Genomic DNA, 21032 nt, shown 5'->3' with positions numbered 1-21032 from the left:
CTCCCGGGGCCGCCGCGCTCAGCGGCCATTCATTGTGCGGCAGGCGCGACCGGCCGAGCGCCGAGCGCGCCGCCCGCGCCTGCGCGACCAGCCGAGCGCCGAATCATCCACCCGCGCCCCACGGCGACCACGCGGAGTTTAACGGGTGGGAGAAGCGGAAAACGAGCGGGGAACGGGCGGGGAAGGCGTGGGGAGCGCGGAGGAAATGCGCGGGGTGCTGGCGCACCGTGCCTCTCGGGCGGGGTACGGCGGGATCGGTTCCTCCCCGCGCCGCCGGCGGGCAATGCCGCGGGATGGCGTTTCGGAGCGGCGGGCGGAGGATTCAGGCCCTGCGCGGCCGCCGTGGTCACGTGAGCGGCGCAAGATGGCGGCGCCCATGTGAGGGGAATGCGCGGGGCGGCACGCGCGGGTGAGCGTGGGGGGGGACACGGAGGGGACAGGGGGGACACACCGGGGATTTAACGCCCCCCCCGGCCTTGCCACGTGCTGGGAAGGGCGCGGCGGCGGGGCGGGTGGGGGGCTCGGTGCGACCTCCGGTCCCGGTTTTTGGAGGGGGGGGGGGGGTGTCTCTCCCTTTTCACGGGGGTTCCGTGTCCTCCCCCCCTCCCATTCCCCGCCCCTCCCTCCCCTTTTCCGCGGGGGTCTCCTCCCCTTTTCCCGCCCTCCGGGGCCGACCCCAATTTGCGCCTTTTTTCCCCCAAAACGGCTCCGGTGCTGCCGTGACCCCCCCGTGACCCTCCCCGGTACAGCCGCCGCACTCAGGACCCTCTGCAGAGCCCCCCCGGTGCCCCCCGCCATGGACGGAGCTTCCCCCAACGGCGTGGCGACCCCCGAGGGGCCGGGGGTGACCCCCGAGGGCTCGGCCGGAGCCCCCCGGAGCGAGGGGAGCCCCCCCGGTACCGGCGAGACGCTGATCACCGAGGGCCGCGCCACCATCGTGTTCCCCAGCGCCAACGAGGTTTTCTACAACCCCGTGCAGGGCTTCAACCGCGACCTGACGTGAGCCGGGGGGGCTCGGGGGGGTTCTTGAGGGTCTTGGGGGGCTCTGGGGGGATCCTGAGGGGTTTGGGGGGTTTAGGGAAGGTTTTGGGGGGTCCTGGAGGGTTCTGGGGGGCTCTGGAGGGGTCTGGGGGGATCTGGGGAGGGTTTTGGGGGTCTTGGGTGGGGCTTGGAGGGCTCTGGGAGGGTCCTGCGGGGATTTTGAGGTGATCCTGGGCGGGTTTTGTGGTCCTGGGCTGCCCTGGGGGGGATTTTGGGGTCTCTCCCCCCACTCAGAGGGTCCCTGACCCCTTTTCCCCCCTCCAGCTGCGCCGTCCTGACGGAATTCGCTCGGCTCTGGCTGCGCCCCAAAGGAATTCGGGGTACGGCGCCTTTGGGAGGGGGGTCCCTATCCCCTCTCTACCCCCCCAGAGCCCCTTTTGGGGTCCCCTCACCCCCTCCCCTCTTTTCCAGTCGTTCTTCCAGGCGAGGAGGAGCCGGGGGGGAGCCCCCAGAGCCCCTCCGAGGCCGGGGACCCCCCCGGAGCCCCCGAGACCCCGCGGACGGCGCGGCCGGGAGAGCCCTGCGAGGTGGGGAGGGGTCCTGGGGATCCCCTGAACCCCCCTGTGCCCCCGCCAGGGAGTTCCTGAGCCTCCCCTGAGCCCCCTGTACCCTCAGATGGGCATTGGGAGGTCTTGAGCCCCCCCTGACCCTCCTGTGCCCCCTCTGACCCCCCCAGGGTGATTTTTGGGATTCCTGGGCCCCCCCTGACCACCCAAGGGTGATTTTTGGGGTTCCCTGACCCCCCCAGGATGATTTTGGGGTTCATTTTTCCCCCCCAGGGTGGTCTCCGTGTGCTGGAGGCGCTGGCAGCCTCGGGGCTCCGCTCCGTGCGCTTTGCACGTGAGGTTCCGGGGCTCGGGGCCATCGTGGCCAGCGACTGCTCCCCCCGGGCCACCGAGCTGATGGAGCGGAACGTGGCCAGGAACGGCGTGGGGGGGCTGGTGACGCCCCGGCTGGCCGATGCCAGGTGAGCCCAAACCCCCAAAATCCCATTGGGATTGTGCCAGGGGACCCCAAACCCCAATTAGGATCATACCAAGTGACCCCCAAACCCCTCTGGGATTGTGCCAGGTGACCCCAAACCCTTAAACCCTACTGGGATCACACCAGGTAACCCCAAACCCCACTGGGAATGAGGCCTGGGGCTTTGCTGGGAGGTGTCCCCAAAGTGTTCCCACGGGCACCCCGACACTTCCTGCCCTAGTTTGGGGTCTCTGGGGGGGTCCGCAAACCCTTTTCCCCCCAGAATTTGTCCCGATGTCCCCACACAGTGCCAGGAACCGCCCTGTCCCCGCTGTGACCCCACTGAGGGGATCTCAAACCCCGTGGGTGTCCCCAAAGGGGGTGCTGATGGTTTTGGGGGGCTCTTTGGGGACCCCCATGTCCCCTCCCCAGGATGTTGATGTACGAGAGCAAAGCCCAGCGTGAGCCCTTCGACGTCATCGACCTGGACCCCTACGGGAGCCCCGCGCCCTTCCTGGACGCGGCCGTGCAGGCTGTCAGCGAGGGGGGTGAGCCTGGGGGGGACCCCAAAACCCTCCTGGGACACCCCCAGACCCCTTTAGGGACCCCAAACCCCTCTAGGGACCCCCCAGACCCCCTCCGTGCCCTTCCTGGACGCGGCCATGCAGGCTGTCAGCGAGGGGGGTGAGTCTGGGGGGACCCCAAACCCCTTCAGGGACCCCCCCCAGACCCCCCTGAACCCCGATTTTCACAGGCCTGCTGTGCGTGACCTGCACGGACATGGCGGTGATGGCCGGCAACAGCGCCGAGACCTGCTACAGCAAATACGGCGCCGTGTCCCTCAAGGGCAAGTTCTGCCACGAGATGGTCAGTGCTGGGGGGGTCCCCTGCTCGGGGGGGGCTGCAGGGGGTGGCACGTGTCCCCTTTTGTCCCTTTTGTGCCCTGGCAGGCGCTGAGGATCATCCTGCACAGCCTGGACCTGCGTGCCAACTGCTACCAGCGCTTCGTGGTGCCGCTGCTGTCGGTCAGCGCCGATTTCTACGTGCGCGTCTTCGTCAGGGTCTTCACGGGCCAGGCCAAGGTCAAAGCCTCGGCCAGGTGAGCTGGGGGGGTTATGGGGGAGTTTTGGGGGGGTCTGTGTGCACCCCCAAACCCGCCCTGAGCCTGTTTTTCCCCACAGTAAGCAGGCGCTGGTGTTTCACTGCGTGGGGTGCGGCTCGCACCACCTGCAGCGCCTGGGCAGGGCCACCAGCCACGGCACCAGGTACAGCCCCCACATCATCCCCCACAGGAGCGATTTTGGGGTTCCTCGAGACCCTCAGGGAGTCCCCACGATTTTTTTGGGGGGGTTTAACCACTTTTCCCCCTATTAGTTTCAAGTACAGCCCAGCCACAGGGCCACCCGTGGGTCCCACCTGCGAGTTCTGCCAGCAGCGGCACCAGGTGCGTGCAGCCCCCTCCCCAAAATCTCAGCCCCCCCAAATAGGGCCCTGAACCCCCTTTTTTCCCCCCTAAAGGTGGGGGGCCCGGTGTGGGCTGAGCCCCTGCACGACCCCAGCTTTGTGGAGCGGGTGCTGGCGGCGCTGGAGAGGAGCCCCGGGCGCTTCCAGACGGAGCCGCGCATGCGGGGCGTGCTGAGCGTCATCGCCGAGGTGACGCCCCGGGGACACCCTGGGGGGACACCCCTCCATGGGGACACCCCGAGGGGGGCGTTCAGGGGGTGGGGACAGCCCGGTGTTGGGGCTGGCTGTGATCCTGGGGGTGTTGGGGAGCAGGAGCTGAGCGATGTCCCCCTGTACTACACGCTGGACGGGCTGAGCAGCACCATCCGCAGCAACACGCCGGCGCTGCTGCAGCTCAGGTGGGCACCCCAAAACCCCTCGGGGAGCCCAAATCCCTTTTGGGACACCCAAAACCCCATCCTGGCCCCCCAAACCCCTCAAGGACTCCCCAAACCCCCCGTGCCCCCCAGGTCAGCCCTGCTGCACGCGGGGTTCCGCGTCTCGCTGTCCCACGCCTGCCGCAACGCCGTCAAGACGGACGCGCCGCCGGCCGTGCTCTGGGACATCATGCGCTGCTGGGTCAGTGAGGAGGGGGCTCTGGGACCCCTCCCCACCCTCAGGGGAGGCTGAACCTCCTTTTTCCAATTTTTCCCAATTTTTTTTCCCGTTTTTCCCAGGCCAAGCTGCACCCGGTGAAGCTGGAGCGGCTCCCGGACTCCAGCCCGGCCGCCCGGATCCTCTCGGTGGAGCCCACGTAGGGTGGGGTTGAGGGGACCCCAGACCCATTTTGGGAGACCCCAACCCCCCAAAGCCCCTGATCTCCCCTCCTTTATCCCCTTTCCCAGGATCCAGGCTTCCTTTGCCCTCCACGAGGACGCCAACCCCAGCTCCCGCAGGCGCGGCCTGAAGCGATTCCCCGAGAACCCCGAAGCCTTTTGGGGTCCCAAGGCCAGGGCCAAGCCCGGGTGAGGCCTGGGGGGGCTCGGTTTGGGGGTTCAGGCACCCCCCACCCTTTTTAAGGGAGATATTCCCCCCTTTTTTCACTCGGGGTGGGGCAGAAACCCCATTAAAAAGAGCTCGAGGTTCATCCTTTCCCCTGTTCTTTTGGGGTGGGGTCCCCTCGCCCTCTCCCCTTTTTTGGAGAGGTCCCTCGCCCTCTCCCCTATTTTGGAGGGCGGTCCCCACCTCATTCCCGTCCTTTCCAGGGGGGGCATCGCCCCCTCCCTGCAGGAGAAGAGGGAGAGGCTCCAGAACAAGAGGAGGCAGCACCAGGACGGGGCCGGGCTGAAACAATTCCCCTGCAAACGCTTCAAGGAGGTGGGCAGGGGTCCCCGAAATGTGGGGAGGGGGCCTCAAAATATGGGGAAGGGTCCTCAAAATATGGGGAGGGGTCCCTAAAATAGGTGGGGAGGTGTGTGGGGAATAAAGGGGGGGGTACAGGAAGTAAAGAGAGAAAAGATTTGGGGGAATAAAATGTGGAATAAAAGTGGGGGTGGGTGGGAATATGGGGAGGGGGTTTGGGAATTTTTGGAGGTGTTCAGGAATTTGAGGAGGGGTCTGTGAATGCAGGGGGGGAGTCTGTGAATGCAGAGGGGTGGTCTGAAGGCACAGGGGGGGTTTTGGGGCAGGTTTAACCCCCCCTTTTTGCCCCCTCCCCACAGGGCACCTGTACCCAGGGCGAGCAGTGCTGTTACTCGCACGAGCCCCCTCCCCATTAAAACAAATTTTACCCAAATCTGAGAGGTTTGAAATTTGCATTGTTTGTTTTTTGGGGTGGGGGGCGGCCCTCAGGGCCCCCCCAGCCCCTCCCCGAGCCCCCGGTACCGCACGGAGGCCAGGAAGGTTCTGATCTCCATCGGCTCCAGCCGCACGCGCCGAGGGTCCAGCCGCGCCCCCCGGCGGGGTCTGGGGGTACCTGGGGGGGGCGGCAGGGGTGTGAGGGGGGGGTGGGTCCCCCGGGACCCTCCCCAAATCGCCCCAAAGCCCCCCATACCTGTGGGGGTGTTCCAGAGCAGGCGGGACACGCTGGGCAGGGGGATGTCCCCCCCCAGCGCCATCTCCTGCACCGCGGTGACGGTGAAGGCCGAGAAAAGGGTCTGGGGGAGGGGGGGCGGGTTAGAGACCCCTCCCCAAATAACACAGAGACCCCAGAGCCCAGCCTGGGTGGGGGGGAGTGGGCAGAGATCCCCCAGGACCCCCCTGGAGCAGCCTCAGGACCCTTAAAATGGTCACCTGGCACAGGTGATCTCACAGTCCCTTCCCTCTCACCTGGCACAGGTGATCCCACAAGCTCAGATTCCCCCAGCAGTGGCCCCCATGCCCAGGTGTGCCTCCATGCCCAGGTGTGCCCACATGCCCAGGTACCGTCAGGTGTGTCCCTGTCCCCAGGTACCGTCAGGTCCACGGTGGCCACCTGGGATCCGTTCTGGCTCTCTCCCACCTGGTACAGGTGACCCCAGAACCCCTCCCAGGTGTCACCCCCCATCCCCAGGTACCCCCAGGTGTGTCCCTGTCCCCAGATACCGTCAGGTCCACGGTGGCCGGCCGGGAGCCGTTCTGGCTCTCTCCCACCTGGTACAGGTGCTCCAGGCGCAGCAGGACGGCCCCGGCCCCGCGCGGCTCCAGCGACAGCAGGTGAACGTTGGGGGGCAGCGCCCGGCGCAGCCCCGACACCTGCGGGGGGACAGGGACAGGTGAGGCTGGGGGAGAGCCCACCCTGCTCACCTGTCACAGGTGACCCCCCCACACCACCCCCCACACTCACCTGTCTCAGGTGAGGCCCGGTGCCCGGTGCCAGCACCACGGTGGGCGGTGTCACCATCTCCTGTGCCCGCGGCCGGTGCTGCTCAGGTGAGGCCCCCACGGTGTCCAGCAGCACCAGGTGCCGCCCCCGCACCACCAGGCCCCGCCCATCCGCACCTGGCTCGTCCAGCGCCTCCTCCAGGCCCCGGCTGTCGTCGTGGAGCAGCCGCCGGTGCACCTGGAGGGGCGCAGGTGATGGCACAGGTGTGCCCAGGTGTGCGCCCCTACCCAGGTGTGCCCAAGATGTGCCCTCCATGGGGTCGGCCCTGCCCAGGTGTGTCTCAGGTGTGCCCACGCCCCTGCCCAGGTGTGCCCAGGTGTGTCTCAGGTGTGCCCAGGTGAGCTCACCATGAGCTCCAGGGAGCCGTCCTGGAGGCTGCTGCCGCCCTGGGATCGATCCGTCAGCACCGTCAGCTGCACCTTCTGGTCCTGGGCAGGTGGGACAGGTGTGAGGAGGCTGGGGCGGGGCTCGGGTGTGCCCTGTCCACCTCCAGGTGTGCCCAGGTGTGCCCTGCCCAGCCCCAGCTGTGCCCAGGTACCTTGATGAAGATCCGGGTGTTCACAGGGTAATAATTCCCGGCCACAGGCTCAGTCTGGGTCAGGTTCCAGGTGGGCCGGTAGTCACGCCTGGGGGGGGCAGGGGGGGTCACAGGGGACACCTGAGCCCCTGGGGAGTCACATGAGCCCCTTGGGGTGGTCCCAGGGGTCACCTGCGCCCCTCACCTGCGCTCCAGCACCTGGCGCCCGTTGGAGTCGGTGTAGAAGCGCCCGGCCGTGCGCAGCGGCGTCTCGAACCTGCTGATCACCTCCTTGCCCGTCCCGTCCCTGCGGCGAGGAGGGGAGCACAGGCGTGTCACCCCACCCAGGACAGGTGTGAGGGGGTCCCCAGACCCCTCCCCGGGCTCACCCCACGGGGATGGGTCCCACTGTCCACTCCAGCTCCAGGTAGGGCTGCCCCGGGCGCAGCCGCAGCACCTGCGAGCACCACTCGGAGAAGTTCTGCTGCAGCTCCTGCACCAGCGCCGTCTGTGGGGGACAGGGATGCTCAGTGGCACCTGCAGAGACCCCTCCCCAAATCCAGGGGAGGCCCCAGGGACCCCAGCCCACCTTGATCAGGTGCGTGGCCGCGCGTTTGGCCACGGGGATGGGCGTGGGGGCGACGGGCCGGAAGATGTAAGCGCCTGAGGCCTGGGGGCTCTGCCCGTCCCCGGAGCTGGCGTTGTACCTGGGGGTCGGGGGGGGTCAGGGGGATCCCCTCCCTCACCTGGGACCCCTCCCCAAATCCAAACGCCCCCAGACTCACCAGTAGAAGCTCTGGAAGACGGGCAGGGAGATGCCCTTGGGCAGGTTCTGGATCTCCAGCAGGTGCCCCGTGATGGGGTCAAAGCGGACACGCAGGTGCTGGGGGGGGGGACACAGGTGGGTCACCCCCTTCCCACCTCCCCAGGTCACCCAGTGACCCCCTAACTGGTTTAACTGGGAGCTGGGGCAAAGCCACCCCCCCAAATCCACCATGTCCCCTTGATGCCCCCTTGCTGTCCCCTTACCTCGTTCTCAATCTGTGGCTCTGCGTCACCTGAGGTGTCCCAGGAGGTCCCCAAGGGCCACCTGAGGGTGTCCCAGGTGTTGCCCGGGCTCAGCTGCTTAACCTGGAAGGTGCTGTAGCCCAAAGGGGGGGCCCAGGCCTGGAACAGGAGCTCCCCTGGGGCCCCCCCGGCGCCGCCCCGGAGCCGCCGGGTGACACCGGACACGGGGATCACCTGGGGAGGGGTGACAGGGACATGTCAGGGGTCACAGGAGGTGACAGGGGGTACAGCTGGGCAGGGGGCTCACCTGGCTGGCCACGGGCTGGCCCTGGGGGTCGGTGACACTGTACGAGGTGGCCCTGACCGGCAGCCGCACGGGCCAGGTGACATCCCAGGCCAGGGGGTTGTAAATGATCACGGTGAACTGGGGAGGGGTCACACGGTGTGAGGGGGGGTGTCAGTCCCTGGGGACCCCCAAACCCCCCCCAAAAGGTGCTCACGTGAGGGGTGGCCTCGGTGAGGGGGCACACGCTGATGTTGAGGGCGTTGCAGAACACCAGGGGCTCCTTGGTGCCCCCAAGGACGGACAGAGCGTTGGCCACCAGCACCTGTCAGGGAGGCCAGAATTTGGGGAGGGGTCTCTGGGACCTGCCCCTGTCCCCCAGACCCCAGCAGAACCCCCGGGCAGGTGTGGGGCTCACCTGGCAGCTGTCCCAGCCCTTGGCCAGCTGCCGGGCGTAGTCATCGGCCACGTGCTGCCTCTCTGTGCCGGCCACGGCGTCGTGGTGCTGGGCCACAGCCACAGCCTCACCTGGGGCAGGTAAAACAGGGGTGTCAGGGGGGTTTGGGGGGTCCCCAGGTCCCCTCCAGGTGTGCCCAGGTACTCACGGAGCACCGAGCTGTCCCCAGGCCCGTAGGGACCGTCCCGCACCGAGGGTCCCGCCAGGGTTTCCAGCTGGCTGCAGACCTGGGGGGTGGCATTGGTGCTTCAGGGGGGTCCCCAAGAGCTGCAGGGGTGCCCCAGGGGTGCCCCCACCTGCAGGGGTGCCCCAGGTGTGCCCCCACCTGCAGGGCTCCCCCAGGTGTGCCCCCACCTGCAGGAAGCCGCTGCTGAGGCGCTCGTAGCCCTTGAGGGCTGGGCGGCTGCTGAAATAGCCGGTCCAGAACTGGTGGGGCCCATCCGAGTAAGGGAAGAAATCGTCCATCTTCAGGGGCCTGGGGGGGTGGGTTGTCTGTCTGTCTGTCTGTCCGTCCGTGCCCCTGGGCCCCTCCCCTGCCCCTGGGCCCCGCCCTCACCAGGTGAGGTTGGCGCGGTGCAGCTCCCGCAGGTAACACGAGGGGGTGGAGTACAGGGCGTGGACGCGGCTGCCGTTGGCTTGCTGGGGACACAGGGAGATCAGGGGGGGTTTGGGGACATCGGGGGGAGGTTGGGACATCAGGGGGGGTTTGGGGACACCATGGGGGGGTCGGGGACAGCCCCTCACCCGGGCGTTGGTGTGGGCAATGAGCTTGTCCAGGTTCTTGAACCACAGGTGAGCGTTCTCGTAGTGGAAGTCGGAGCCCATGGTCATGATGATGTGGTTGGTGCGGTACTGCTGGGCCTGGGGAGGGGGCAGGGCGTGAGACCCCCGCCCAGGGGGACAGGGACAGCCAGGGACAGCTGGGGATCCCATCCCAGGGGACAGGGACACCCAAAAACCCATCCCAGGGAACAAGGACACTCAGGACCCCCACCCCAGGAGGACAGGGACCTTTGTGACCCACCCCCCCAGGTGTCCCAGCCCCTCTGTGTGCCTGTCAGGACCTGGACAGCCACAGCCTGCAGGAAGGAGGTGACCACGGGGACCTTTGTGACCCCTCCCCAGGTGTCCCAGCCCCCCATGGGTGTCCCCATGTCCCTGTGAGGACTTGCACGGCCGCAGCCTGCAGGAAGGAGGTGACCACAGGGACCTTTGTGACCCCCATCCCAGGGGACAGGGACCTTTGTGACCCTCCCCAGGTGTCCCATTGTCCCCTGTGAGGACCTGGGCAGCCGCAGCCCGCAGGAACGAGGTGACCACGGTGTCCACGTTGCGCTCGGGGCCGTCCCCGTCCACCACGGGGGGGTCGGTGCAGAGCTGGTCCCAGCACAGCCCCGGGGGGGGGTTGTACTGGTTGGGCAGGATCCCTGGGGACATGGGGACAATGGTGTCACCAGGGCTGGGGACAGGGCTGGGACAGGGGACACCCATGGGGACAAGGATGGGGACAGGAGGGGGGTTGTACTGGTTGGGCAGGATCCCTGGGGACAGGGGGACAGCGGTGTCACCTCCTGGTCACAGGGGTGGGGACAGGGCTGGGGACAGGGGACATGGCTGAAACATAGCCAAGGAGCAGTCTGGGGGTCCCAGGGGCAGTTTGGGGTCCCAGGGGCAGTTCAGGGGTCCCAGGCCCAGTCTGGGGGTCACCAGTGAAGATGTCAGCGCGGGGGGGCTCCAGGCTGTCGCTGCCCCTCCAGATCAGCTCCAGCTCGCGGCGCTTCAGCCGAGCCCACTTGTCCTGGTGATCCACACGGCCCAGGAACAGCCCGTCGTAGCCCATCTGGGGGGCAGTGGGGTCACTGGGGTCATGGGGGTCCCCAAAACCCCAGGAACAGCCTGTCATACCCCATCTGGGGGGCACGGGGGTTATGGCGGGCACTGGGGGTCCCCAGTACCCAGGAACAGCCCGCCGTAGCCCATCTGGGGGGCACAGGGGGTTATGGGGGGCACTGGGGGTTATGGGGGTCCCCAATACCCAGGAACAGCGCGTCGTAGCCCATCTGGGGGGCACGGGAGTCATGGGGGTCCCCAACACTCCATCTGGGGGTCACAGGTGGGCTGTTGGCAATGCCAAAGAGGAGTTTGGGGGTGCTGAGAAGCTTGGGAGCGCCAGGGAAGGTTTTGGGGTGCAGAGGAAGGTCTGGGGATCCCAAGGGTGATTTGGGGACCCTGGGGAAGTTTGGGCATGCTCGGGAAGGTTTGGGAAGCTCCGGGGATGCTCGGGAAGGTTTGGGAAGCTCTGGAGAGGTTTTGGGGTGCAGGGGAAGGTTTGGGGGTGCCCAGGAAGCTCCCGGGGTGCCCAGATCGAGGTCTCAGGGTGCCCCACCTGTGCGAAGATGGCGGCCAGCTCGCGGGAGTGCCCGAAGGGGTCGATCTGCCAGGCCACCCGGGGGGTGCCACAGTCCCCAAAGAGGCGGCGCAGGAACCGGCGGCCCAGGGCCTGCTGCTCCAGGGCACCCCGATAGTGAGCCGCGGCCTCGTCGCTCATGCACCAGCCCCCCCCGACCAGCTCCAGCCTCCCTGGGGGTACAGAAACACAAAATACACTCAGGGGGCAACAGAACCCCAAAATCCACTCGGGGGGGGATCCTGAACCCCAAAATCCCCAGGGCCAGCTGCTGCAGCCTCATCGCTCATGCACCAGCCCCCCCCGACCAGCTCCAGCCTCCCTGGGGGCACAGTGCCCCAAAATCCCAGTGCTCCAATGTCCCTCCCAGTGCTCCCAGTCCCTCCCAGCGCCCCCAATGCCCCTCCCAGTGCCCCCCAGTGCCCCCAGCCCCCGTACCCTGCTGCACCAGCTCCCTGACCAGCCTGCGCATGGCCGTGTCCTGCTGCTGCCACCAGCGCGCCAGGAACGCCACCTCGGCATAGACAAAGCGGCGGGAGGGGACAGCGGCCAGGTGTGCCACCACCGAGTCCAGGATGTACTGAACGCCCGCGTGCTGGTCCTTGTTCCTCACTGAGGACACAGGGAAAAAATCACCCCAAAACCTGGGCAGGGGACACCCCAAAACCCCGGCTGGGGAGACGGTGGCATCTTGGGGACAGGGGACATCCCCTGGGGGGAGCTGTTGGCCCCAGAGGGGACACACACCAAGTGCCACGTGACAAACCCAGAGGGGACAAAGGGCAGCCCAGGGGTCACTCAGTGTCCCCCTGCCACGTCAGCCCCCTCATGTGACACCCTGGCAGCCCTGGGGCCCTCCCGCCCCCCGGTGTCCCCTCCCGGTGTCCCCCCGGTGTCCCCACGCACCCCCATAGTAATACTGATCCACCGTCTTGAGCCAGCCCACGTCGTCGTGCGAGTGCGGCACCAGGTGCACGTTCAGCATGTCCGGCCGGGTCGGGGGGCACGACTGGGGGGGTTCGGGGGGGCTCGGACCGGACCGGGCCGGGCCGGGCCCGTGGCACCCCCGGGACCCCCGGGACCCCACAGGAACCCTCCGGGATCCCCCCGCGGCGTGGCCGTTGAGCTCCGGAAGCGGTTGCACAACCAATGCTCCCAGTTCCCGTTTCCTCAGCCGTCCCCAGCCCGCCCCAGCGCTCCCAGTCTGCCCAGTTCCCGTTCCCTCAGACCGCTCCGGTTCCCCCCTCAGCGCTTCCCGGTGTCCCCAGTCCATGGCAGCTCCCGTTATCCAGCCCCCACCGCCTGGCCCGTATCCCCGGGCAGTCCCGGTGCCCCAGCCCGGGTGTCCCCGGTGTCCCGGTCCCACCTGGTACCCGCAGCCCGCGGCCGCCCCGCTCAGGAGCAGCAGCAGCGGCAGCGCCGCCGCCCCGGGCACCGCCATGGCACCCGAGCTCACGTGACCGCGCCCTCACATGACACGCGGGCTCACTCCGCCCCCATGTGCGGCAGCCAATGGGTGACTGGGAAATGCGGTTGCGGCCACGCCCCCATTCTGATTCGCTGCTGCTGCCATAAGGGGCGGAGCGTAAGGAGGGCAGGACGGGGCCGACAACAGACGGGACCCAATGAGAAGGAGGAGAGGGAGTGATTGACAGCTCGCTGGGAGGGCGTTTGCAAAGGCGGGAAACGACCTGTGGCCAATGAACAGCGGCGGCTCCCGAGGCCCCGCCCACGACGAGTCTCCCTCAGAACCCCCTCAGAGACCCTCAGACACAACGAGTCCCCTCAGAGCCCCCTCCAAGTGCTGTCGCACCTCCCTCAAACCATCTGAGCCCCCCCAGAGCTCCTGAATTCCCTCAGAGCCCCCTCAGAGTCCCCTTACAGCCTCCTCAGAGTCACCTCAGACCCTCAGAGCTTCCTCAGAGACTCTTAAGACCCTCAGAACCCCCTGAGTCCCCTCGGACCCTCTGAGCCCCCTCACAGCCTCCTCAGAACCCCTCAGACTGCCCGAGTCCCCTCAGACCCCCAGGACTCCCCCTGGAGCCCCCCGGGACTCCCCCTCCCCGTTCCCCCTCTCCCGGGGGTCTCCCCTGTGCCCCGTTCAGGTACAAACAAACCACAGCAGTGCCAGGACCCCCCATTTTATTGCCCCCCATGCCCGTCACCACGGCGGGGACATGGGCTGGGGGTTCTGCAGGTACGACATGACCACGGCTGAGATGGAGAGCCTGCGAGGGGCACACACAGTGTCAGAGACCCCCCAAAACCCAGCTCAGGACCCCCACCCAGGGACCCCCAATCCGGCACTCACATGAAGCTGCTCATCATCTGCTTGGTGTCCTCGGAGCTGCGCGAGTTGGCGAAGCTGATGAAGGAGCAGTAAACGGCGATCCAGGCGCACCACTTGAGCTGGGGAGCACGGGGAAAAACCCGTGAGACCCTCGGGAAAAGCCCGTGAGACCCCCGAGGGAGCGGCGGGGAGGGGCCTGAGAGCCCCGGAGAGCACAGAGACCCCCGGAGATGGCCCCGAGCCCCTCAGGGGCTCTCTCTGATCCTCTCTCCCCCGAATTCCCCTCAGAAAGGCGCCTGGTTCCCATCCCGGTGCCGATCCCGGAGCCCACATCGGTGCCCATCCCGGTGTCCCCGGTGCCGCACCTTGAGCATGAGCCCGCACATGCTGAACACCATCCCCAGCAGGTTCATGTAGTCCGGGGTCGGGTCTTCCAGCGCCGGGTTGGTCTCGGTGGCCGGGGGTTTGTACCTGGCGGAAAACAACGGGGGTTCCGTCAGGCGGGCCGGGGCACCGGGACACCCCGCGGATCCCTCCCCGGTTCTGCCGGTCCCGTTTCTGCCGCTCCCTCCTCTCCCGGTGCCCGCAGTCTCACCTGGCCACCTTGCCGGGTCTCCGCGGGTCCGCCATGGCCCCGCCGCCGCCGCCGCCGCCTCTTCCGCCGCCGCCGCCGGAAGGAGCCCGGTCCCCGGTGCCGGCGCCGGTTCCGCCCCCGGTGCCCGCTCCGGTCCCGCCATGGCGTTCCCGAGGCCGCGGCCCGCCCGGCCCGAGCTGCCCCGGCAGCGGGTGCAGAGCCTGCAGTGCGGTCAGGGAGCGGTGCGGGCCGCCCGCTTCAACGGTGAGACCGGGGACACCGGGGGGAAACGGGGGGAAACGGGGCGGGGGAACAAAGCAGGAGCCGGGATGGAGGTTGGGAAGCGGGCGGGGAGTGCCGGTGTGGGGGTCCCGGGATCACCCGGTGTCACGGGCAGGGGGTTCTGGAGGTCTCCCGGTGTCCGGTGCAGGGGTCCCGAGTATCCCCCGGTGATCCCCCCGGTGTCCCGGTGCTCACGGCCGTTCCCCCCGCAGCGGACGGCAATTACTGCCTGACGTGCGGCAGCGACAAGACGCTGAAGCTCTGGAACCCGCACAAGGGCACGGCCCTGCGCACCTACCAGGGCCACGGCTACGAGGTGCTGGACGCCGCGGGGTAAGGAGGGGCTTCGGGGACCCCTCCCCACTTCGGGGAGCCCCCCCAGCCGCGCTCACGGGACGGGACCCCCCGCAGATCCTTCGACAACAGCCAGATCTGCTCCGGCGGCGCCGACAAAGCCGTGGCGCTGTGGGACGTCAGCACGGGGCAGGTGGTCCGCAAGTATCGGGGACACGCCGGGGTGAGGAGGGGTTCGGGGGTGGCATTTGGGGAGGGGGATTGGGCTCCCGTGTGCGGATCGAGGTTCTGATTTCCCTGCTTCTTCCACAGAAAGTGAACTGCGTCCAGTTCAACGAGGAAGCCACAGTCATCGTGTCCGGTGAGGGAGTGGTTTGGGGGTAATCTGCACACCCTGGAACACCCCTGCACCCCATTTTCCCACCCTGCACCCTCTTTTTTCCCCCCTGAACCCCGCTTTTTCTTCCCTGAACCCCGTTTTCCCCCAGGCTCCATCGACTCCACGGTGCGCTGCTGGGACTGCCGCTCCCGCCGCCCCGACCCCATCCAGGTGCTGGACGAGGCCAAGGACGGCATCTCCAGCGTGAAGCTCTCGGCCTACGAGATCTTGACGGGGTGAGGAGCGAGCCCCCCAGCACCGGGACACCCCCAGAATTGGGGGGGACTCCCTAAACCTCCCCATCCCTCCCCACAGCTCCGTGGACGGGCGGGTCCGGCGCTACGACCTCCGCACGGGGCAGCTCTGCTCCGACTACATCGGCAGTGAGTGGGCTCCTAAAGCCTGGGGGGGCTCCCAAAGCTTGGGGGGGCTCGGCGGGACCCCCCCAAACCCCCCGTGTGCCCCCCAGGCCCCATCACCAGCGTGTGCTTCAGCAAGGACGGGCAGTGCGTGCTGGCCGCCAGCCTGGACTCCACGCTGAGACTGCTGGACAAGGACACCGGGGAGCTGCTGGGCGAGTATGGGACACCCCCAGAGGCTTTGGGGGACCCCCGGGGGCTTTGGGGGACCCCCTGTGAGCCCCCACACCCTCCCCAGGTACACGGGCCACCGCAGCACCACGTACAGGCTGGACTGCGTCCTCAACGAGCTGGACACGCACGTGGGCTGCGCCTCCGAGGACGGCCACGTCTACTTCTGGGACCTGCTGGAGGTGAGGGGGGGTCCCGGGGGGGCTCTGGGGACACTCCCGACCCCCCTGACCCCCGGTGTCCCCCCAGGGCTCTCTGGCGCTCAGGCTGCCCGTGGGCCAGGGCGTGGTGCAGTCCCTGGCCTTCCACCCCAGCCTGCCCTGCCTGCTGGTGGCCACGCAGGGCCGGGTGACGCTGTGGCGCGAGGACGCCTTCCAGCCCGAGGGGGACCCCGACACCTGAGGGGGACCCCGACACCTGGCAGGGACCCCGGTGAGACGAGGAATAAACCCCCATGGAGACCCTGCCGTGCTTTATTGGGAGCTCGAATAAATAAACACAGGCATGGAGGGGACCGGGACAGAGGGACACACGGACAGGGGGGCAGGTGTGGGGGGAGACCCCCTGTCCCCCCCAGGGGGACTCACCCCACTGTCCCCCACCTTCCTGAGGGGTCAGGGGGGCTCAGCACATCCAAAGCTGAGCTTGGGGGGGTCCCTCAGGCCTTGGGAGTCCTTCTGGGGGTCCCTCAAGCCTCCGGGATCCCTCCTGGGGGTCCCTCAGGCTTTGGGGGGCCGTCCTGGGGGTCCCTCACACCTCGGGGGTCCCATCAGGCCCCCCAAAGGCCTCAGCGCTCCGGGCGAACGTCTCGGCCACGAGCAGCGGGAACACGAGCGAGGCGTCGGCGTAAACCTGGCCCAGAGCAGCGGGATCAGGGGGGAAACCCCGACTTTGGGGCTCCCCAAACCTCCCCCCGAGCCCCCCAGGACCCCCCACCTTGACGGGGGTGGCGTCCATGCGGATCTTGCCCCAGGACACGGCCTCGTCCGGCCGCGCGCCCGAGTCGGAGCCGTCGAACTCCTGCGCGGTGTTGACGTAGACGGAGAAATCGGCGCCGTTCCTCTGCCAGGGGGGCGCACCGGGGTGAGCCCCCAGCCCCTCCTCCCCTTTGGGGGTCCCCAGGCCCCCTCCCCAGCACCGGGACCCCCTCACCATGAGGTTGGCGTTGGCGATGTGGTGCTTGACCAAGCCCCCGCCCAGGATGATCATGCCGGTCTTGCGGGCGAAGATGGCCTGGGTGTTGATGAGGCGGAGATCTGCGGGCACAGGGGGGGTCAGGGCGCACTCAGGGCACCCCAAATCCTGGGGGGGCACCCCAGGGGACGGACACTGACCCTCCACGATGTCCAGCACCAGCCCCGGGCGTTTGTAGGAGTGGAAGAAGATCATGTCCCCCAGGGAGCCGTCGGTGAGCGCGGGGCTCAGCACCGGGATGTTGTTCTGTGGGGAGGGGGGGACACACGGTGACAACGGTGACAGCCACGGTGACACCCCCCCAACAGTGCCCCCAGTACCTTCTGGGCCCAGTAGCAGATGGACTCGGGGTTGTTGATCTCCTTGCCCAGCCGGGCGATCATCCGGGACGGCGTCCACCGCACGCCCTGGGGGGAACCGGCATCAGGGACCCCGGCCAGGGGGCTCAGGGGTCCAGGGACCCCCAAAACCTCACCCATGGGGTCCAGGGACCCCCAAAACCTCAGCCCAGGTCACCCCAGGTGTGCAGGGACCCCCAAAACCCTACCCTGAGTGTCCAGAGACCCCCAAAACCTCACCCATGGGGCCCAGGGACCCCCAAACCCCACCCTGAGTGTCCAGAGACCCCCTAAGGGCCCCTCCCAGCACTTTGGGGTCCCAGGTTGGGGTCTCCCCACCCTCACCTGCGTGTCCTGCTCGTCCACCATCCTGTCCAGGATGGGCATCAGCCAATCCTCGAATTTGCAGTAATTATCGTTGGGCACCAGCAGGTTCCCGATCCTGAGGGACCCCACAGTGACCCCAGAGTGACCCTGAGGTGTCCCCAGGGTGTCCCCGAGGTGTCCCCAAGCCCCCCCCAGCCCCCCCGGACCTGTTGATGCCGTTCTCCCGCAGGTCCCGGCCCCGCAGGTGGAAGTCCCCGATGTAGGTGGGGGCCAAGCACTTGATCAGGTCCTCCTCGACCCCCCCGGCCGTGGTCACCAGCACGTCCACCTGTCCGGGGGGGGTCAGCAGCTCAGGGACCCCCGGGTGTGACCCTCTGACCCCCCAGGACCTCACAGGTGACCTGGGGACACCGAAGGCCAGCAGGACAGCATCACTGCCCGATGTCCCCATGCCATTGCCACTGTCCCCACCCATTCCTGTGCCATTCTCAGGTGTCCCCATGCTGTTCCCTGTTCCCACACTGTCACCATGCCCCGCTGCACGAGGTATCGGATGCTCTCCCTGACGCCGGAGCTGACGAGGTTGGAGGTGAAGCCCAGGAAGATGGTGCAGCCCGAGGGCTCCCGCGGCCCGGCCATGGCCGCTCGCTCCCGCTGCTCCGCGCTCAGCGGCTCCAGCTTGGCCGCGATCTGCGGGGAGGGCACACCGGGCAGGGGGGGTCACACCGAGCCGGGACCCCCCCTCACCCTCCCGGTGTGACCCCAACCCCGCCACACCGGGGCCGCACCATGCGCTCGATCTCCGCCACGGCCTGCGCGAAGCTCGTGGCCTGGAAGCCGGTGGTGCGGAAGGAGCGCAGCAGCGCCGCGTGGTCCGCGCCGCCCGAGAAGTCGTAACCGCGCACCGGGAGGGCCTCGGCCGGGAGGGCCCCGCTGGGCCGCAGCACGGCCCGGAGCGCCTCTCCCGGCGCCTCTCCCGGCGCCGCCATGGCTCGGCCGGGCCGCTCAGGGCGCCGCCATCTTGGGCCACGCCCCCCGCACCGTACGGCTGCGCGCTGTTCCCGCCTTTTCCGTACGGCTGCGCGCCGCCATCTTGCCCGGCCCTCCCGCCCCCCCTTTCCGTACAGCCACGCGCCGCCATCTTGACGGGACGGCGGCCGTGGAAGGACAAGAAACTCCAGAACGCGAAAACGGCCGTTGCACCGAGGAAGCCCCGAAACGGCCGTAACGCCCCAAAACCACCAAATTCACCCCAAACCCGCAGGGAGGACACAAGCTCCGCTCCAGTCCAATCCTTTAATACCCACGAACAGGCGGCAGCTTCCAGCCCCGCCCAGGTCCCGGATCCGAGCCCGGCCCCCCGGAATGGGGGGCGCGGGGGGTACCCCGCGGGACGCGGTCGGAGCCCCCCCTGCCCCCCCCGTGCCGGTGTCAGGTCCGGAGCCTCCACACCTCGACCGAGAGTCCCCCCGAGGCCGCGGCCACCACGTCGCCGTCCACGCTGATCTGGGGGAGGCAGAGGAGCGCCAGGGGGGCTGGGGGGGCACCCCGGGGGGGGCTGCGTGTGCACACGCGTGTGCAAGGGCTGGGGACGGCTCCTCACCCCGTTGAGGACATCGTCGTGCGTCCAGGAGCAGATGGTGCGGGGGGGATCCGTGGGCACGTGGATCTGCAGGAGAGGCGGGGCTGGGGGTCAGCAGGAGCTCCCCAGGGACCCCCGAACAGCCCCCCAAGGACCCCCCCAGCTCAGCCACCCTAAGGACCGAGCCCCACCCGCAGCGTCCTGTCCGTGGACGTGGTGTAGAGCGAGCCCAGCGAGTGCCAGAGCCCCGTGATCTGCAGCCGGTGCCCCACGTCGAAATACTGCAGGAAGGACAGACAGAAACCCCTGGTGAGCCCCAAAGGGGGGGTCCTGCCCCTCGGGACCCCCCAAGAACCCCCCAGAATCCCTACCCGGGCGGGCTGGAAGCTGCCGCCGCCGCTGCCGAACAGATAAACCCGGCCCTGGTTGTCGCCAGCCCAGAGCTGCGAGCCCCGGTAGGACATGGAGAGCAGGTAATTGTCCAGCTGAGGAGGAGGAGGATGAAGAGACGGCCTGGATGTCACCACGGAGGGGACAGGGACGCTCCAGGAGGGGGGGATTGGGCACAGCCCCCACCTGCAGGCGCTGGCGCACGGAGCCGGCGCGGCGATCGAACACCACGAGCGTCCGGTCCTCGCTGCCCGACACGATCAGCCGCTCGTCGGCCGCCAGCGACAGCACCGCGCTGGCGTGGGGCTTGTAGCTGCTCACCTGGGCCTGCCCGGCTGGGGAGGGGGCGTTTGAGGGGTCAGGGGGATCCCCCAGACCCCTCGACCCCGCCCAAAGCCCCCCAGTACCTCGCGGGTCGTACACGGTCACCGTCTTGTCGTAGGTGCCGGTGACGAGCACGTCGGGGCGGTACGAGAGGCACAGCACGGCCGCCTTCTCTCTGGGGGTGGGGAGGGGGTCAGGGGGGTTCAGGGGGGTTTAGGGACCCCCCAAAGCCCCCCCGGGCCGTACCGGATCTCCCCGAACTGCTGCCCCTCGGCCGCCAGGTCCCAGAGCTTCACGGTGCTGTCCCAGGAGCCGGAGCAGACGCGGGCGTCCCTCGCAGCCAAGCACCACACCCAGCCCTGGACGGGTGGCACACAGGGGCTGCCACACCCCGAACCCCCCTCCAGGGGGTTATTGGGGGGCGGGGGTCGGGTCCGTGCCCACCTTGTGGGTTCCGCTGCGCCCCGAGCCCAGGGCTTTGACCAGAACCTTCCCGGGGGGGCCCCGGCCCAGCTCCCGCAGGTCCCACAGGTTCACGTTGCGGTCGCGGCCCCCCGAGACGCACAGGGAGCCCCCCTGGAATGGGGAGGGGGCACGGGTGAGATGGGGGGATCCCCAGAGGAGGTCCCCCCTCATTTTTGGGGTGTTTCCCCCCATTTCCGGGGGTGTTTTTCCCTACTTTCTCCCCATTTTCTGGCCATTTCCCCCTATCCCCTCCCTATTTTCGTGCCATTTCCCCCCGTTTTTGGTGGTTTTTCCCCTCCCATTTCCCCCAATTTTTGGGGCATTACCCCTCTATTTTCTCTCCCTATCTTTGGGTCATTCCCCCCATTTTTGGGGCATTTCCCCCCATTTTCGGGGGTCCCACCTGCAGCAGCAGCACGGAGTCCACGGAGGCGAAGTGCCCCTCGTCCAGGGAGAAATGCTCCATGGGGGCCCCCCCGGCCCCCCAGCGCTCCAGGTGCTCCTCCAGGTCCTCGCAGGCGGCCGCCCAATCAAAGCCGTCCTCTGGGGGGGCCCCCAAAATTATCGGGGGTACCCACAATCATGGGGGGGTCCCAAAACTATCGGGGGGACCCCAAAACCACGCGTGGGACCCCCAAACATGGGGGCCTCAAAGGTTCCCCAGCCTCAGAGCGGGTTGGGGGGCACGGAGGGGTCCCGGCCCGGCCCCGGGGATGGCGGCGCCCCCAGACCCACCTGGCAGCACGGGCAGGGGGCGGCGGGCGCGGCGCTGCAGGCGGAGCCGCCAGAGCACCGCGTCCCGGGCCAGGTCCCGCAGGGCGCGGCACACGCGGGGCAGCACCCGCCGCACGTCGCGGGCCCGCAGGAAGCCGCAGATCCGCAGCAGCAGCTCCGGGGGCAGCGCCAGGAGCCCCCCCGGGCCCCCCGCGCCCGCCGCCGTTCCCGGGGGCTCCGCGGGAGCAGCGGCGGCGGCGGGCGCGGGGGGCCCGTCCATGGCTGCGGAGGGGGCGGCGGGTTAGGG

General features: G+C 68.4%; 6 protein-coding genes across 9 annotated transcripts; 2 read left to right on the top strand and 4 right to left on the bottom strand.

Moving 5' to 3' along the window:
• The first annotated feature begins 131 nt into the window (after positions 1 to 131).
• On the top strand, positions 132 to 5242 carry TRMT1 (tRNA methyltransferase 1). Of its 4 annotated transcripts, none has more exons than XM_054294702.1 (17): positions 132 to 145; positions 750 to 999; positions 1306 to 1361; positions 1453 to 1568; positions 1821 to 2008; positions 2437 to 2552; positions 2759 to 2871; positions 2955 to 3103; positions 3186 to 3269; positions 3379 to 3448; positions 3523 to 3657; positions 3781 to 3866; positions 3978 to 4086; positions 4185 to 4261; positions 4353 to 4472; positions 4713 to 4824; positions 5169 to 5242. In XM_054294702.1, exons 2-17 carry the CDS (start codon positions 797 to 799, stop codon positions 5223 to 5225), a joined length of 1791 nt encoding a protein of 596 aa, XP_054150677.1. In that variant the 5' UTR covers positions 132 to 145; positions 750 to 796; the 3' UTR covers positions 5226 to 5242. The 4 variants fall into 4 exon arrangements, with proteins under 4 accessions (XP_054150677.1, XP_054150676.1, XP_054150678.1 ...); XM_054294701.1 differs by lacking the exon at positions 132 to 145 and adding an exon at positions 361 to 409; XM_054294703.1 differs by lacking the exon at positions 132 to 145 and adding an exon at positions 364 to 409 and having other exon boundaries at positions 775 to 999.
• Positions 5243 to 5264: 22 nt separating this feature from the next.
• Positions 5265 to 12441, bottom strand: MAN2B1 (mannosidase alpha class 2B member 1). Its single transcript, XM_054294707.1, has 24 exons — positions 12349 to 12441; positions 11889 to 11991; positions 11421 to 11594; positions 10962 to 11155; positions 10283 to 10415; positions 9860 to 10002; positions 9320 to 9436; positions 9132 to 9214; positions 8930 to 9050; positions 8724 to 8802; positions 8537 to 8646; positions 8336 to 8443; positions 8143 to 8259; positions 7857 to 8069; positions 7613 to 7710; positions 7417 to 7534; positions 7217 to 7335; positions 7033 to 7134; positions 6849 to 6936; positions 6658 to 6738; positions 6272 to 6487; positions 6031 to 6180; positions 5501 to 5603; positions 5265 to 5422 (listed from the first exon to the last, which is right to left on the bottom strand). Exons 1-24 carry the CDS (start codon positions 12421 to 12423, stop codon positions 5295 to 5297), a joined length of 2973 nt encoding a protein of 990 aa, XP_054150682.1. The 5' UTR covers positions 12424 to 12441; the 3' UTR covers positions 5265 to 5294.
• A 666-nt stretch (positions 12442 to 13107) lies between these two features.
• WDR83OS (WD repeat domain 83 opposite strand) lies at positions 13108 to 13950 on the bottom strand. Its single transcript, XM_054294720.1, has 4 exons — positions 13868 to 13950; positions 13638 to 13743; positions 13294 to 13391; positions 13108 to 13210 (listed from the first exon to the last, which is right to left on the bottom strand). The coding sequence occupies exons 1-4, from the start codon at positions 13900 to 13902 to the stop codon at positions 13144 to 13146; spliced, it is 306 nt and encodes a 101-aa protein (XP_054150695.1). The 5' UTR covers positions 13903 to 13950; the 3' UTR covers positions 13108 to 13143.
• A 33-nt stretch (positions 13951 to 13983) lies between these two features.
• WDR83 (WD repeat domain 83) lies at positions 13984 to 16069 on the top strand. Its single transcript, XM_054294714.1, has 9 exons — positions 13984 to 14110; positions 14341 to 14461; positions 14540 to 14645; positions 14735 to 14783; positions 14911 to 15037; positions 15117 to 15184; positions 15271 to 15379; positions 15459 to 15573; positions 15641 to 16069. Exons 1-9 carry the CDS (start codon positions 14008 to 14010, stop codon positions 15791 to 15793), a joined length of 951 nt encoding a protein of 316 aa, XP_054150689.1. The 5' UTR covers positions 13984 to 14007; the 3' UTR covers positions 15794 to 16069.
• Positions 16070 to 16109: 40 nt separating this feature from the next.
• On the bottom strand, positions 16110 to 18244 carry DHPS (deoxyhypusine synthase). The gene is made up of 9 exons (XM_054294708.1): positions 18039 to 18244; positions 17779 to 17940; positions 17457 to 17578; positions 17269 to 17365; positions 16906 to 16992; positions 16726 to 16831; positions 16544 to 16647; positions 16328 to 16453; positions 16110 to 16243 (listed from the first exon to the last, which is right to left on the bottom strand). Exons 1-9 carry the CDS (start codon positions 18237 to 18239, stop codon positions 16142 to 16144), a joined length of 1107 nt encoding a protein of 368 aa, XP_054150683.1. The 5' UTR covers positions 18240 to 18244; the 3' UTR covers positions 16110 to 16141.
• Positions 18245 to 18527: 283 nt separating this feature from the next.
• FBXW9 (F-box and WD repeat domain containing 9) lies at positions 18528 to 21005 on the bottom strand. Its single transcript, XM_054294709.1, has 10 exons — positions 20747 to 21005; positions 20415 to 20554; positions 19991 to 20122; positions 19793 to 19905; positions 19630 to 19721; positions 19409 to 19557; positions 19204 to 19317; positions 19024 to 19113; positions 18854 to 18919; positions 18528 to 18756 (listed from the first exon to the last, which is right to left on the bottom strand). Exons 1-10 carry the CDS (start codon positions 21003 to 21005, stop codon positions 18682 to 18684), a joined length of 1230 nt encoding a protein of 409 aa, XP_054150684.1. The 3' UTR covers positions 18528 to 18681.
• Between the last annotated feature and the right edge of the window lie 27 nt (positions 21006 to 21032).

The sequence above is a fragment of the Melozone crissalis genome, unplaced genomic scaffold (genome assembly GCF_028551555.1).
Source record: "Melozone crissalis strain CALT ecotype California unplaced genomic scaffold, PUWL_Pcris_2 ptg000317l_1, whole genome shotgun sequence".
Taxonomy (NCBI): Eukaryota; Metazoa; Chordata; class Aves; order Passeriformes; family Passerellidae; genus Melozone; species Melozone crissalis.
This window is presented reverse-complemented; position numbering and strand designations above follow the sequence as displayed.

What these genes read in the sequence shown, in the direction of transcription:
- MAN2B1 (XM_054294707.1), bottom strand. Translation starts at nt 12,423, where the DNA reads ATGGCGGTGCCCGGGGCGGCGGCGCTGCCGCTGCTGCTGCTCCTGAGC. An exon ending in TTGCCCACACCAACGCCCGG is followed by an intron (nt 9,215 to 9,319) that starts GTGAGGGGCTGT and finishes CTGTGTCCCCAG; the next exon opens with CAAGCCAACGGCAGCCGCGT. An exon ending in GTCTTCCAGAGCTTCTACTG is followed by an intron (nt 7,535 to 7,612) that starts GTGAGTCTGGGG and finishes CCCGACCCCCAG; the next exon opens with GTACAACGCCAGCTCCGGGG.
- DHPS (XM_054294708.1), bottom strand. Translation starts at nt 18,239, where the DNA reads ATGGCGGCGCCGGGAGAGGCGCCGGGAGAGGCGCTCCGGGCCGTGCTG. An exon ending in GGTGCTGGACATCGTGGAGG is followed by an intron (nt 16,648 to 16,725) that starts GTCAGTGTCCGT and finishes CTGTGCCCGCAG; the next exon opens with ATCTCCGCCTCATCAACACC. An exon ending in TGGACGCCACCCCCGTCAAG is followed by an intron (nt 16,244 to 16,327) that starts GTGGGGGGTCCT and finishes GCTCTGGGCCAG; the next exon opens with GTTTACGCCGACGCCTCGCT.
- WDR83OS (XM_054294720.1), bottom strand. Translation starts at nt 13,902, where the DNA reads ATGGCGGACCCGCGGAGACCCGGCAAGGTGGCCAG. An exon ending in AGACCCGGCAAGGTGGCCAG is followed by an intron (nt 13,744 to 13,867) that starts GTGAGACTGCGG and finishes GTTTTCCGCCAG; the next exon opens with GTACAAACCCCCGGCCACCG. An exon ending in CAGATGATGAGCAGCTTCAT is followed by an intron (nt 13,211 to 13,293) that starts GTGAGTGCCGGA and finishes TGCCCCTCGCAG; the next exon opens with GCTCTCCATCTCAGCCGTGG.
- TRMT1 (XM_054294701.1), top strand. Translation starts at nt 388, where the DNA reads ATGCGCGGGGCGGCACGCGCGG. An exon ending in GGCCGGGAGAGCCCTGCGAG is followed by an intron (nt 1,569 to 1,820) that starts GTGGGGAGGGGT and finishes TTTCCCCCCCAG; the next exon opens with GGTGGTCTCCGTGTGCTGGA. An exon ending in ATCCTCTCGGTGGAGCCCAC is followed by an intron (nt 4,262 to 4,352) that starts GTAGGGTGGGGT and finishes CCCCTTTCCCAG; the next exon opens with GATCCAGGCTTCCTTTGCCC.
- WDR83 (XM_054294714.1), top strand. Translation starts at nt 14,008, where the DNA reads ATGGCGTTCCCGAGGCCGCGGCCCGCCCGGCCCGAGCTGCCCCGGCAG. An exon ending in AGTATCGGGGACACGCCGGG is followed by an intron (nt 14,646 to 14,734) that starts GTGAGGAGGGGT and finishes CTTCTTCCACAG; the next exon opens with AAAGTGAACTGCGTCCAGTT. An exon ending in GCCTACGAGATCTTGACGGG is followed by an intron (nt 15,038 to 15,116) that starts GTGAGGAGCGAG and finishes CCCTCCCCACAG; the next exon opens with CTCCGTGGACGGGCGGGTCC.
- FBXW9 (XM_054294709.1), bottom strand. Translation starts at nt 21,005, where the DNA reads ATGGACGGGCCCCCCGCGCCCGCCGCCGCCGCTGCTCCCGCGGAGCCC. An exon ending in CCCCCTGCCCGTGCTGCCAG is followed by an intron (nt 20,555 to 20,746) that starts GTGGGTCTGGGG and finishes GGGCCCCCCCAG; the next exon opens with AGGACGGCTTTGATTGGGCG. An exon ending in CCGTGCGCCAGCGCCTGCAG is followed by an intron (nt 19,318 to 19,408) that starts GTGGGGGCTGTG and finishes CCTCCTCCTCAG; the next exon opens with CTGGACAATTACCTGCTCTC.